At 43.1% G+C, this 16,107-nt stretch overlaps 1 protein-coding gene across 2 annotated transcripts in view; it reads right to left on the reverse strand.

The window, feature by feature from the left end:
* ip6k1 (inositol hexakisphosphate kinase 1) overlaps positions 1-16,107 on the reverse strand; it is a 69,012-nt gene that overhangs the window by 15,130 nt on the left and 37,775 nt on the right. For both annotated transcript variants that reach the window (XM_079593622.1, XM_079593621.1), the window contains 3 exons: positions 9,232-9,436; positions 3,581-3,762; positions 165-340 (listed from right to left, as the gene is read on the reverse strand). In XM_079593622.1, the coding sequence (XP_079449748.1) occupies positions 165-340; positions 3,581-3,762; positions 9,232-9,436 (563 nt within the window). The remainder of the gene's footprint in view (positions 1-164; positions 341-3,580; positions 3,763-9,231; positions 9,437-16,107) is intronic.

The raw sequence follows: 16,107 nt of genomic DNA on the forward strand, positions 1-16,107 counted from the left end.
ACCAAACTCTCTTACACTGCTGTATAAAGATCCAAGATCACATCTGTCAGGACAGAGCTTGTGTCTTCTGAACAGCTGAAGCGTTAGCATGCGGTTACATGACACAGAACACACACTTGTCTCCCTCACTCCTGTCTGTTGTGTGGGGTCAGAGCCGTACGCACCTGCATGCCACACACACGCACCCCCAGCGTGGCCGACGTGCTCTGCTCGCACTTCTTCATCTGGCGGGCGGCCTTCTCCTCGGAGGCGTCGTCCCCGTGCTGCCGCGTGCCCATCTTCAGGTCCAGGATACAGGGGCAGCTGAAGTGGTGCACCACGTTCTCCAGCAGCAGGAACTCTGAGGACGGGGTCAAGGAGCACACACATGCACACGCTGGCCCGGGTCAATACTCCATTCTGATTGGCTAGTCGTAGATTACCTCTTATTTAATTAACTATTATAATTAGTCTGTGAAACCTTTTTGAGAATTAAACTACAGAAGGTATAGTCTGGATTGTGGTACATCTAATAACCTTGTAGGCCAAAGGTCAAGTCATCTTCATTTATATAGCGCTTTTAACAATGTAGAATGTTTCAAAGCTGCTTTACAGAGATAAACGTATAATTTAAGGTAACAGATTATTTTGGCTTTATAGCGGTTCTTGAATAAATATATTTTCCAGCTAAAGTTAGTTTTGATTGATTCACTTCCGTCGCAATGATCATTAGTTATTAAATTAGGGGCCGCTAAAAAAAACACACTCGCTGTGAGGAATAATAATATCGTGATAATCCTGGAAATTTTACCTCAAACGTGCTGGAGTAGCCTAACAACGGATCCAGCTGCAGATCATCAGTAAGTGCTTTGTTCTAATCGCGATATGAAATGGTGTCTGTAAACCGCAAAAGACTGTTTAAATTTGAATCGTGTTTCTGTGTTTGAATGAATGAACGGCACAGACACGTGTTGTTTACTACAGCTCGCGTGTGTCTGTGTGTGAATGAAACTATCTATATTGCCTACTGAGATCGACTGAATACGTTGAAATAAAATGTCTTTGTATAAGCAACATATTAAACTGCAAATTAACATTTATGCCCTAATATATATTATAAAAGACGATATGTTACAGACGAAATATGAAAGACAACATTTAGTTTTGGATAGATTATAAAGTTTTTACTGTCACATCAAAACCTAATTTACAAGGTGCAAACAAAATCTTAAAAGATCAATATAAGCCTTCTCTTTAAATTATTTTTGTGTTTTATTAGTGACAAATTTGGGGAAAGGATAGCCTACATCCAAAACTTTCTGAAAATACGAATGAGAATTAACTGCACAATTAATTCTATAGTTATGTGCGTTTGAATATATGTGCGCATGTTTGCAAAATTCTCTACAAACCAAGCCTTAAATTAATTGTCTGGCCTTAACATTTTGAAACAGAATTTTTTCACTTCGGGGTAGATACGCGAAACTGAAATTATCCTGACAACGCTTGGGAATACTCCATTCTGATTGGCTAGTCGTAGATTACCTCTTATTTAATTTACTATTATAATTAGTCTGTGAAACCTTTTTGAGAATTAAACTACAGAAGGTATAGTCTGGATTGTGGTACATCTAATAACCTCGTAGGCCAAAGGTCAAGTCATCTTCATTTATATAGCGCTTTTAACAATGTAGAATGTTTCAAAGCGGCTTTACAGAGATAAACGTATAATTTAAAGGACAAGTTCGGTATTTTACACTTAAAGCCCTGTTTACAGATCGTATCTGATGAAATAGAACGGTTAAGATTAAAATTTGGACACATGCTGCTGTCCCGAGAATTTTAGGTTTATTTCGGTTTTGTGGACCTATTTTGCCAAACGTGTCACACCCGTGATTCTTCCGTTGAGAGCTTGAATAATAGACACTCCAGCCCAGTTGGTGGCGATAATGCACCTTTGCCAATTGCAAGCAAACCGCTGGCATTTCATTGAATACACAGAAGAAGCAGAAGAAGCGGCGGAGTAATACCGTACCTCACACAGCACATTCAATACAAGTCAATGGAGTTGGACAAAAACTACGATAAAACCTGTTGGAATGCATCTTTTTCAGCGATTTTTTTTGGGACCGTATCAGTGAACACCCCTGACCACTCGGTGAGTTTCACGTCTTTGTAAACGAAAGTTTAATGTGTTTTTAGGAAGGAATCTTCCAGTGCACATAGACAACCATTGTGGGGGTGGGGGAGGGGGAAGCGAAATAAACCTAAAATTCTCGGGACAGGAGCATGTGTCCAAATTTTAATCTTAACCGTTCTATTTCAACAGATACGATCTGTAAACAGGGCTTTAAGTGTAAAATACCGAACTTGTCCTTTAAGGTAACAGATTGTTTTGGCTTTATAGCGGTTCTTGAATAATGTTATTTTCCAGCTAAAGTTAGTTTTGATTGATTCACTTCCGTTGAAAGGATCATTAGTTATTAAATTAGAGTCCGCTAAGACGACACCGTTCTCTCTACACAGACTTTAAACGCAAACCTGTGAGAAACACTGATGGCGCTCACGTGCGCATCAAGAATTAATTCTATAGTTATGTGCGTTTGAATATATGTGCGCATGTTTGCATAATTCTCTACAAACCAAGCCTTAAATGAATTGTCTGGCCTTAAAATTTTGAAACAGAATTTTTTCACTTCGGAGTAGATACGCGAAACTGAAATTATCCTGACAACGCTTGGGAATACTCCATTCTGATTGGCTAGTCGTAGATTACCTCTTATTTAATTAACTATTATAATTAGTCTGTGAAACCTTTTTGAGAATTAAACTACAGAAGGAAAAGTCTGGATTGTGGTACATCTAATAACCTCGTAGGCCAAAGGTCAAAGCCATCTAGAAGAACAGTGTTTCCGATCATTCCTTTCACAATATTCTGCCTCTCAGAAACTCTGCTCTCAGCAGCCGATCTGAATCATGATGATTTCTGGAGCATTTCAGAGAGTCAGAAGGAGATGAGCATCAGCTTGAGGAAATGAAGAGGGCCGTGGCAGAACGCTGTTTTTCCTCCTGTTCTTTGATATGCGCACAGCAGAAAATTGACTTTTTTGGGATAACCTTTGTCATGTCATGCGGGGGGTAGGGGGGTGGACAGCGACTGCTAATGACAACAGAACAACGACTGCTAATCGCAAAATGATCTTCAGTGTTGATGCATGGAGTTTCGTGTTCATTGGACTGAATGCAACAATGGTTTTGACATTAATCCGCTTGTGATTTGTGAATAAAGCCAGAGGCAGACTTGTTCCTGTCAGTTGGTGTGGCGGTACAGTCGAGGCATCAATAGGGGACATCAGACACAAAATAAAGTCTCAAATGTTTCCAAGCGGTTCGTGTCCTAAATGTTTAAATTAGCATTTTTACCTAATTAATAAGGTGGTAATTTCAAATATAATGTATAAGGAATGAATGAAGCTGTAGAGAATTAGAGCATGATTTACACTGAAGTCATCAAAAGTAAAGTGTTCAGAACACCTGACTGTAAAGAGCAGTTTCATCAGAATGGAAATACAGCACGTCACAGGAGTGTGTGTGAGGATACTGTAGAGCCGCCGGTCCTTGGACTCGGAGCGCATGCGGCTGAGCTGCTGGCGGTGGCAGCGCAGACTCCAGGGGTTGTGGCTGATCTTCTCGGAGCTCAGCCCACTGTTGCTGTCCAGCATCTGGAACGGCACATCCGAGTGCATCTGGAGGTCCAGAAGAGGACTCTTCAGCTCCTGCAGACTGCACACACACACTGTTACCCACAATGCAATGCAAGCGGCACACTTGAGAATGTTTTGTGACGGCGAACTCTTAGAATGAATGTATTTTACATGATGTTAGCTTGATTCACACAGATCTACTTGATAGGAAGAACAGTGTTATTACCACAGAGATCTCGTTTCCAATTTTAACAAAATAAAAACTAATCACACTGGAAACATGATGTCGGTGTATAACTTCAAAATGTCCTCATTATAACATCCCTAGTTCATAATGAATGTTAACATATTTAAATTAAACTATAAAATGTTTATGTCCTTTTTTTTCATGACTAAAACTTTTAATCAGAGAAAAATTGACAAGATAAATACATGACAAGAAGAAATATTTACTAAATTGAAAGGATATTAATGATGACTATACAATAATAATAGTTCCCTTTCATAGGGAACTCGCACAGCGTCGTTGAAAATGACTCTTTGGGGACGCTCCCTAAGCGTACGCCTCTGAAGTATGAATGAAACTAATCCAATCCTGATTAGTGTTGCGTCGGGACGTAACATGTGACGGCATAACCGGATGCATAAAAGTGTCGCCGGCGCACACACACATTAGCTTTCGCTCTTCAGCAAGCGCTCTCTGTTGTCTGTCTTATTTGGTGTTGTCTGTGTGATCCAGTCACTGTTTTATGGCGAGTGAGCAATTCATTAGATGTGTGCACCCCTGCCCAAAAATATATTACGAGTGGGGACACGCATCAGTTGTGTGTGAATTGTTTGGGAGTGTAACACACACACGGGCAGCTCTCGAGGGGGCTGTCTGTGATCTCTGTGAAACACTCCCTATCAGTACTGCGCTCACGTTCCCAGTGGTTCAGGTCCTGCGTCCGTTGAGGCGGCGCAGTGACTCAGATCGCAGGGTTCGCAAAGGGATCTTGCAGACGAGGATGAGACTGCTGCGGCACTTTCTCATTCTTCATCTGAAGGTTCTAAGGCTCTCGTTCATGGTGCACTGCCTCGGTCATTCTGCCCGTGACGATACCTAGATGTTTGAACTATCTGCTTCCGAGGGAGTGGGTGTGTTCAGCATCGAGGCGGATGAACGTGAGTTAGACTCGCCAGCTCACGTTCTCCGTTGTTCAGGTCCGTGACTCAGATCGTGGGGTTCGTAAATAAATAAATAAATAATAAAATATGAATTTGGCTGATGAGAGTGAGACTGCTGCGGAACTTTCTCTTTATTTGAATGCTTCTTCTGCCCGTGACAAGCACTCGATGTTTAAAATAAAAAATCTGCAACAGAGGCATAATAGCGTGTTGTGATCCGTGCTGTGGCCAGATGAAAAATCAACTGGCCACATGTTAGACAGGAGCGCTTAATAAATAACTAAGAAAGGATATGAGCACTTCCTGCAGCAACAATCACAACATCAGCGCCAGAGCTTACCATTTTTATTTATTTTTCCTGACTTGCATAATGAGTTATCTAAGTCATGGGATAAACCCCACTCCTTCCTCTAGAGCCCCTCCCTCGGGAGTTTGGCAACAGAGAAATCTATCTCGCTCTTTTGATCAGAAGGATGACCTGAGGGCCGTCCTTCAGGCAAGAGGGCTTCGGAAAAGAGGTTCTACCTGAAATAAAAATTAGACCCATACCACCCCCCCCCATGCTGGATGCAGCTCTGGTCCTACTGAGGCTTCAGGGCATCCCTACACTTAATTGAATCGACGACTGGCCCATTCTGGCTCAGTCTCGAGCAATGGCAGTTCGGCTTCGAGATGGTTCGGTATTCAGAGCTTGGGGGTGAGACTCAACACGAAGAAAAGTGTGTTGGTACCAGCTCAGAAAACTACGTTTCTGGGCGTGGTATGGAACTCAGATACGATGCGGGCACATATGTCTCCCGCGTGTATCGAGTCCATGGCGTCCGGGATAAAGCTAGGCCAGGCCATCACTGTAAAGCAATTTCAAAGACTGCTGGGCCTCATGGCAGCTGTGTCCAACATAATATCTTTTGAACCTTCTACACATGAGGCCCCTTCAGTGGTGGCTGATAGCCAAGGGGATTTCCCCGAGGGGGAATCCGTTCCGAACAATCAGGGTTTGCGCGCCGATGCCTTTGTTTCCCTAATTAATATGGAAGAAACCTTGGTTCCTGTCCCAAGGGCCAGTGTTAGCAGCGTCATGTCGCCGGAAAACCATTTCGACAGACGCCTCCTTCACTGGCGTGGGCCCGGTCATGGACGGCCGCTTTGCCAGGGGTCTGTGGCAGAACCATCAACATTTTTGGCATTTAATTTGCCTAGAGATGTTGGCTGTGTTCAAGGCTCTGAGGAGCTTCCTCCCAGACATCAAGGGTTACCACGTTCTGATACGTTCGGATACATCAGTGGTAGTTTATCTGAACCGACAAGGGGGACTCCGATCGTGCCCTCTATCCAGACTGGCGCATCAGATTATTCTATGGTCCCAGGGGAAATTATTATCTATTAGAGCAATATATGTCCCGAGGGTTCAGAATCAGGGAGCAGACATCCTGTCGAGGCAGGGGCTGAGGCCCGGGGAATGGAGACTTCACCCAGAGGTGGTGAAGTTGATATGGCAGAGGTTGGACCATTGGAAGTGGATCTGTTTGCGTCTCGAGAGATGTCTTTTCCCCCTGGAGAGGGTCCATCAGGAGGGCATCAGTCTTCTTCTGGTAGCCCCGTTGTGGCTGGTCCGAGTATGGTTTTCAGACATATTTTCACTTCTGATAGCTCCGCCGTGGCAGATTCCTCTGAGGAGGGATCTGTTGTCTCAGGCGAAGGGTACAATATTCCACCCTCGCCCAGAGCTGTGAAAATTGTGGGTCTGGCCCCTGAGGGGGTCCAGTACCTAGATGCCGGTCTATCAGCTGGGGTAGTCAAAACCACACTTAGCTTTAGGGCTCCGTCCACTAGGAGATTATATGGCCTCAAGAGGTATGTTTTCCCACTTGGAGTAGAGAACATGAGTTAGATCCAGTTAACTGCCCAGTGGCTTCAGTTCTGGAGTTTCTTCAAGATCGTCTCTCCCCGTCCACACTTAAGGTGTGCGTGGCTGCCATTGCGGCGGTCCATGCACAACTGAGTGATGGGCCTTTGGGGAGGCACCAACTGGTCATACTATTTCAGGTCCAGGGTTCCATCCTGGGACCTGGCGGTGGTTCTCGAAGGGCTATCCCTGGCTCCCTTTGAACCCCAGATAGCCTTTCTCTTAGCTATTTCTTAAAATGATTAAGAGAGTGGGAGATCTCCAAGCCCTGGCACTAAAGCCAGCTTGCTTGGGGTTTTGCCCCCGGCAGAGTTAAGGCCATCCTGCACCCGAGGCCCAGCTATGTGCCTTAAGTGCATTCGAACATGGCTAGGTCCATGGTCCTGCGAGCATTTCATCCTCCACCTCATGTGTCGGCAGAAGAAGAGAGGTTCCTTTGCTCTGTCAGTCAGGGTTCCGAGTATTTACCTTGAGGGGTCCTCTTCTTCGAGGAGGTCGGACCTACTGTTAGTGTGTTTTGGGTCACCTAATAAGTGGCTCCGGGCATCCAAACAAACCATAAGTAGGCCTACAAGGTGCGCAATTTGCCTTCACCTTTGGCCGTAAGGGCTCATTTTAACAGAGGCATGGTGTCCTCTAGGGCCAGCCGGTTGGGCTACCCCGCACACTTTCATCAGGTTTTATTGTCTTCACCTCCTTAGTGCGCCTGGCGCACGAGTGTTTAGAACTAAAAACTAAATATAGCCTATGTAGCTAAAGCTTGAAATGTCCACTTTAAAATGAACAAATTCGAATCGAAAGCTAATACATTCTGATTATGTAATGCGTATGAAAGGTGCATTTCTCTCTAAAAGCACATCTGCTTAACAGCGGAGATGGAGATGTGTTTTTAGCCGACTTAGAAAACAATAGTTTATTAATAATATTAATGGCTCTTCTCATTCAGCACTGCGGGAAAAATATCAATTCCAGGTTCTAATTTGGCCTTAGAAAACCAGTAAAGTCGACATGTTTTCCATATTAATTTGTGAAAATATCTGTAATAATAGTGGGTAAATATGTACTTACTCTTTCTGATTTCTGAATGTGTTGCTAAGCGCACTCCGAGTTGCAGGCGTAGGTAGTGATGAAGCTACATTTCTTTTAAAAAGGTTGAAGAATATTATTGTATCGTGCCATCTTCCCAACGCGCAGGTGACTGAATGATGAAACTTAATGCATTTGCTTGGGGGCGTTTCCCTGTTTTGCATAGATGGCTTAACACATTATCTTGTGAATAGCGCGCTCCGTCAGTAGGCGTGAACGAATTAAAGTCAATGAGCTCGTAATGAGCTCGACTGGAATCGCTCTCTTTTCATACAGATTACAGAAGCTGAGAATATTTGTTTTTTATATAAATTACTTCATTTGAAAGATGCGATCTCAAGCTTTATGCCCGTGGGTATGTTTGCCTGTTTGACTGCAGTTTCGCGGAGTTACAGATCATTTTCTCACGCGTTTCAAATTGGAGTTCATTGACAGAGAGAGTGCAGAACTCGCATCATGTTAATTTTTCTTTATTTGGCAAAAAGCAAAACACTTTATTTTTATTGTGAGTATACAGAAAAAAAATAGAAACTGAACAGGATCGATTGATGTATAACACGAAAATGAAATCAAAATTAACAGAGCATTTTGAGTTTATTTTGCATTGCTTAAAAAAAACACAAGCAAAACGTGCCGGCGCGTTTTTGGTCCCCAGAGGGTTAAGTGCCTAGATCAGCTTCACTCTAGGACAGGCTTTTTCGGTGCGTGGCCTAGTGGGTATTCGTTCCCCAAAGAGTCGTTTTCAACGACGCAGTGCGAGTTCCCTACGAAAGGGAACGTCTCGGGTTATGACTGTAAGACGACGCAGTGTCTCGTTCCCTCCTCAGGGAACAAGGGTTACAGTCGTAACCCGAGACGTTTTATTTACAGAACAACAGTACTAATATTCATGAGTGTCTTAATTTCTCTGTATTTTGCTTGTATTTTGTGTGGAAAACCACAAAGACCTTAAAGCTACTCATTTAACAACACTTATAAACCATTCTCATTAAAGGTGTTTTCAGCGCGTTTACTGTGAGCCGAGATGCTCCACGATGCATGTAAAGAACTCTCTGACACATGTAGCACATCAGACTGTATTAAACCTGAGCCGTAGCGATGTGTCACATTAACACTGGGTGCATGGTGAGAAGTTATCAGCCAGTCTCAGACTCGGCTCTTGGCGAGTGTTACCTGGATGAAACCAGAGTTACCAGAGCTTCTGTTGGAAGATCCATCCATAGATCCATACACGAGTTTATTTAAATGTATATGAAAACCCAGCAATTTCCCCCATGGATTCCTGAAATGTCATCCGTCTCAGGTTTTAAAATACAGAAACCTGTGTAAATAGGTGAATATCTGATCCCTGCAGCTGTGTGTGTGTGTGTGTGTGTATGCTGCGCTCACCTGTCGGTGCCGTCGCTGTCGTGCGCGGGCCGGTCCTCTTTAATCTCGCTGCTGGAGCGGTGCAGGCTACGGCGAGAGTGTTTCCGGCGAGGCTGATCTCTCTCCGACAGCTCCTCATGATCCAGACCCTCGCTCTCTTCATACGGGTACGCCACCAGGTTAATGTAGCCGTCAGAGTCGCCCTCGAAACACACCAGCACCACACCTGGACAACACACACACTCACAGGTCAACTACTGGGCTGTAGTTTGGGTTTGGACTAATGATTGTTTCGGAGGTGATTCTGCATTAATAAACACTTGCTGATCTATTACGGGGAAATGCACAAGCAAAGAGGACAAATTATTATTCAATCATGTGATTTTATGACAAATCAACACCACTGATAATTCAGCAGGTACCAAAAATCTAATTGTACAGTTTTACTTTGTTCATGTAAGTATAGGACAGTTATTAAATATTCAAGTACAAGCTTCAAATTTAGGCCCGAAAAATTCATGTAGTGACAACTGAATTTGCATAAAAATGCAGTGATGTCACTCTCACACAGACAGATCTTCTGGGGTTCAGCCAATCAGAAACCACGGCACGCACTGACACATGCACACATTTGACCCTGTGTTGATGATAGTTTATTAAGGATAAGAAGGATATTATAGAGATTTTAGACAAAAGCTTTTGATGAGTAACTAAAGAGAAAGTCCAGACGTTATAAACATTGATGATTTTGAATATTGAATGAGTTTACAGAAGTGCCTCAAAGGAGTGTTAGTGTGGTGTGGTGTGGTGAATAAAGGAGCTGAGAATGAGTCAGGAGGCTGAATAATCCCAGCATGCCTCAGTCATGAAGCTCATCGTCAGCTCTGTGATCGTCCGCAGTGATGTCAGCGACAGGTTTAACAGAAGACCTGCTGATCTAGTGTCAGGTGTGTGTCTGCTGATATAAGAGCCACAGAGATCAGCCTTTCATGTTTAGCATAATTAGGTCATTATCTGGGCTCTTCCACAGATGTTTAGTTTAGGCAGAAGCAATTGATCTGTGACACTGACAGACATTACGTGCGAGGCTGAACTGTGCCAGTACCTGGGATGTGACATCAGCGATGAGATAAAAAGACTGGGTACCGGTACTTTAAAACAACACAAACACAGTAAGCATTTTTAACACACGACACAGACTAGGGCTGCGGAGCTCAGTGAACTTGCACTGAAGTGAGTGGAAGGAAAGTTTTACTTCTCATGCTACACACTGCAAAGTTTCTGGAATGAAACAATATTTGAATGCGGGACTGAATGGGAAAATGTGACGATGGACACTAATAACCATAGCAATGGATGAGACAAAACATTGGATACTGTACGTCAGTATGCAAAGATCTTTGCATCATGTCTGGGAGTGTAAATGCAAACTAATAAACACGCTTCTTATTTTATGTGAAGTCAAGTCACCTTTATTTATATTGTTCTATATATATTGTTTCAAAGCAGCTTTACAGGGATAAACTGTACAATAATGATTCAATGATGCAAACACAGTTCAACCACTGTAAATCAGCTCTAAAAAGACAGTAGTAAACGATCATTATTATATAGTCATTATAATGTGTTTCTTTGCTCTTCATCTGTTCTTCAAACTATTTGCTTGTACGAAGATTGCACTTTTTCTATAATTTTCATATTTTTATTTTGGTAACTTAAAGTACATATGATTTTTACATATTTTGTGTTCATTTAGTTGAAAGCATCAATGGTCACTAGTTTTTTTAACTAGTAATGATTTTGTAATAAAAAAATTGTATGTACATTACAACAATAGAGTGGATGGATGGGTGGATGTGTAGATGGATGAATGGATGGATGGGTGGATGGACAGTCTTCCTAACATTGTCCGGGAAGCAGACACACTCTGTCAGTTCAAATCTAGACTAAAAACACATCTCTTCGGCCTAGTATACACATAACACATCATAGACTTCTATAACTCAATGTTAGGCTGCATAGTTTAGACCAGCCGGGACCGGGAACACTTCCCGTAATCCTGATGTACTTGGTACATCATAAGAAGGATGGCGTCTACGCTAATATTAGTCTCTCTGTCTATCCCGAGGTTTACTGCTGTCCACCGGAACCAGGCCGTATCCAGATCTGATGAAGGACCAGCGCCAGGACATGACGACGCCACTGACCTGAAGTGTCAACCAGTCTCTCCTCCTCTCCACTCCGACTTCAAACAACCGGAACTGGACAAATACTCTGATTCATTCTGAACTTCATACACTGTTCACTCATTGGCCAGAGGAGAACTGGCCCCCGACTGAGCCTGGGTTCTCCCAAGGTTTTTTTCTCCATTCTGTCCCTGATGGAGTTTTGGTTCCTTGCCGCTGTTGCCTTACCTTCTGGCTTGCTTAGTTGGGGACATTTAATATTCAACAATATTATAGATCTGCCTTAAAGGTGGACGATGATGAAATAGTTTTTTGTATTATTTTCATGTTATCACTGTGAAGCTGCTTTGATACAATCTGCATTGTAAAAAGCGCTATATAAATAAAGGTGACTTGACTTGACTTGACTTGACATGGATGGATGGATGGATGGATGGATGGATGGATGGATGGATGGATGTGTGGATGGATGGATGGGTGGATGGATGTGTGGATGGATGGGTGGATGGATGTGTGGATGGATGGATGGATGGATAGATGGATGGATGGGTGGATGCATGTGTGGATGGATGGATGGATGTGTGGATAGATGTGTGGATGGATGGGTGGATGGATGTGTGGATGGATGGATGGATGGAATGTATGTGTGGATGGATGTATGTGTGGATGGATGTATGTGTGGATGGATGGATGGATATGTGGATGGATGTATGTGTGGATGGATGGATGGATGTGTGGATGGATGGATGGATGGATGTGTGGATGGATGGATGGAATGTATGTGTGGATGGATGGATGGATGGATGTGTGGATGGATGGATGGATGGATGGATGTGTGGATGGATGGATGGATGGATGTGTGGATGGATGGATGGATGGATGTGTGGATGGATGGATGGAATGTATGTGTGGATGGATGTATGTGTGGATGGATGTGTGGATGGATGGATGGATATATGGATGGATGGATGTGTGGATGGATGTGTGGGTGGATGGATGTGTGGATGTATGTGTGGATGGATGGATGGGTGGATGGATGTGTGGATGGATGGATGTGTGGATGGATGGGTGGATGGATGGGTGGATGGATGGATGGGTGGATGGATGGATGGATGGATGGATGTGTGGATGGATGGATGGATGGATGGATGGATGGGTGGATGGATGGATGTGTGGATGGATAAATGTGTGGGTGGATGGATGGATGTGTGGATGGGTGGATGGATGGATGTGTGGATGGATGGATGTGTGGATGGATGGATGGATGTGTGGATGGATGTGTGGATGGATGGATGGATGGATGGATGGATGGGTGGATGGATGGATGTGTGGATGGATAGATGGGTGGATGTATGTATGTATGTATGGATGGATGTGTGGATGGATAAATGTGTGAATGGATAGATGGGTGGATGGATGGATGTGTGGATGGGTGGATGGATGGATGTGTGGATGGATGTATGTGTGGATGGATGGATGTATGTGTGGATGGATGGATGGATGTGTGAATGGATGTGTGGATGGATGGATGGGTGGATGGATGTGTGGATGTATGTGTGGATGGATGGATGGATGGATGGATGTGTGGATGGATGGATGTGTGGATGGATGGATGGATGGATGTGTGGATGGGTGGATGGATGGATGTGTGGATGGATGGATGGATGTGTGCATGGATGGATGGGTGGATGGGTGGATGGATGGATGGGTGGATGGATGTATGTGTGGATGGATGGATGTGTGGATGGATGTGTGGATGGATGGATGGGTGGATGGATGGATGGATGGATGTGTGGATGGATGGATGGATGGATGTGTGGATGGATGGATGGATGGATGGATGGATGGATGGATGTGTGGATGGATGGATGTGTGGATGGATGTGTGGATGGATGTGTGGATGGATGTGTGGATGTATGTGTGGATGGATGTATGTGTGGATGGATGTGTGGATGTATGTGTGGATGGATGGATGTGTGGATGGATGTGTGGATGGATGGATGTATGTATGTGTGGATGGATGTGTGGATGTATGTGTGGATGGATGGATGGATGGATGTATGTGTGGATGGATGGATGGATGGGTGGATGGATGGATGGATTGAATGGATGGATGGATTGGATGGATAGACTGTTTGGCCAAGATTCATCAATAGAGAACACACCTGTAGTTTTGATGATAGAATTTGCTTTTAATAAATGCATTATAAAAAAAATGTATAAAAAAAAGTATATATATATATATATATATATATATATATATATGCAGTAAAGTTGAACTGATTGGCTGAAGTTAAGAGTGTGTTTAGTTGGCTGTGTAAAGTGTCTTGAGAACAGTGACCTGAGTCTGGAGAAATATGTCAAATCGAATCGGAAAAAAATGAAAATACAAAAAATACATTTACTAGATTTACAAATATAATCAAATATGAAATATTAAAAGATGAATTATATTGTTAATATTTCATACCATTTTTGATAATAAATTTGTGTTAATTTATTTTTATTTTGAAATGACCTGGATTTCAGCATTGATGGTCACAGTTATAGACAAACACAAATCTGACTAAACAAATAACACACACACACACGCATTTGCATTTTGCTTGGAAGACAAATGGTTAGGCTAATAGTGAAATGAGCGTAAAACATGTTGCCTTCTGTAAATCTATTTGCTTGCCAGCTAATTTGATTTTGTAAGCCCTAAAACTTCAGTAAAACTACCCTGCGCCAGTTTCATTTATAACACTCATCCCACTCTGTTGTGTTGACATTTGAAAACAATGCCATGTGATTCATAAGGACAGGGCTATTTATAACCCCTGCTGTGACTCTATGAGGGAAATAACAAGCCTCAGTGTTGCTCCAGCATGGCCTGGAATAGTCAGGGGATGTTGCAGATGTATGGCGTAGCCCCATCGCAGGGTTCACGTGGAAGGTATGCTGGGAATCCAGAATGTGAGATGTTTGGGTGATGGGGAACACAGGACAGATGATAAAGACGTGAGAGTCAGGAATACATGTTTGCAGTGCAGTGTATGCATGTGCTGGCAGGAGTATTAACAACTTGACTTAGGCACTTTCACTTAGGCTTTTTTCCACTCAGTTTAGTTAAGTACGTGAACACGACCATCTCTTCCTCTTTAATACTACTTACAGAATAAACATCTGAAGGTACAGTACAACTTACTGAAACATCTTATTTGTGTAATCACTCATTCAGTGTTTCTACGGCGGAAAGACATCATAACAGCTTGTAAACAATATCCCACATAGCATTACATTTACCTCAGGCAAGCAGCAGTTAAGAAAGAATTGGCGAATCTAACTCGAGGCTCTCTTAAAGAACAACAGGTTACAATGTGCAATGTGTGCCAGTTTCTGTGTTTGGTGAATTAGTCATGTTTTAGTTCAGTTTCCTTTGTTTCAGTTTTGTTTCAATGGTTTCTCTTTGATTTGATGATCATGTGCACCTTTTAGTCATTTAGTTGCCTTGTGTTTTTAAACCCTGTCTTAGTTCAGTACATTCCCCAATACAGTTACCCAAACTTGATAATACATACACCTCCAGTGATTCAATCCATGTGATACAATCCAGAGTAAAATGTAAGAGCCAAATGTTCTGTAAACAAACACATGGGGCCCTATTTTAACGATCTGAAACGCAAGTGTCAAAGTGCAAAGCGCAAGTAACTTTGTGGGCGGATCCTGGCGCTGTTGCTATTTTCCCGGCGGGACAAATGACTCTTGCAAAATGAAATGAATTTGCAAAAATGAAAACTGCTGCGTCTGTTTATATTAGAGAATCAAAGTGGATGCGCGTTAACATTATGGCCAAGCACACGCCCTTAAAATACCATATCACTAACGCGCAACGCGCCACTGTCTTTAGACAGTTTTTTTCCTGGTCAGTGGCGCAATTGCTTTCTAAAACTGGAAAATAGCACCAGGGAATGTTTTGCGCCGGAACACGCCTCCTCTTTGCGCTGAACCGCCCCCGCGAGCGCAAGTTCATTTCCTAATTTACCGACGTGCGTCTGTGGAGGGAAAAGTCCGCTGTGCGCGGGTGCAAAATATTAATGATACATGCGTCGGTGACGCAAATCTAAAAGGGGTTGGTCTGAAGTAGCTTCATTATTCATAGGTGTGGTTTGGGCGTAACGTGAAATAAACCAATCAGAGCGTCCTCTCACATTCCCTTTAAGAGCCGGCGCGCTTGTTCCATGGCGGATTGCTATTATAACGGCGGATTTGCCGGCGCACGCCAGGAGCAGTTCACAGCCAACGATGTTCTCGTCAGGGCCGTAAAACACAGAGAAGTGACACTGGGGATGATGGGAGAAACTCACCCAAATTAGCTTCGGTTAAACAGGTGTATAATTTGGGTAGTAAATGTGTAGCCTAATCTAGATTTTTTTTTTTTTAAATCTAGATAGATCTTTTTCACATCTTCATGGACACAACAATGATTTCCCTCGTGTGTTAATATTTTTCCTTGTAATAATGTATGATTTGCAAAAATGAAAACTGCTGCGTCTGTTTATATTAGAGAATCAAAGTGGATGCGCGTTAACATTATGGCCAAGCACACGCCCTTAAAATACCATATCACTAACGCGCAACGCGCCACTGTCTTTAGACAGTTTTTTTCCTGGTCAGTGGCGCAATTGCTTTCTAAAACTGGAAAATAGCACCAGGGAATGTTTTGCGC

Source organism: Phoxinus phoxinus (assembly GCF_949152265.1).
Source record: "Phoxinus phoxinus genome assembly, chromosome: 20".
NCBI classification, from domain to species: Eukaryota; Metazoa; Chordata; class Actinopteri; order Cypriniformes; family Leuciscidae; genus Phoxinus; species Phoxinus phoxinus.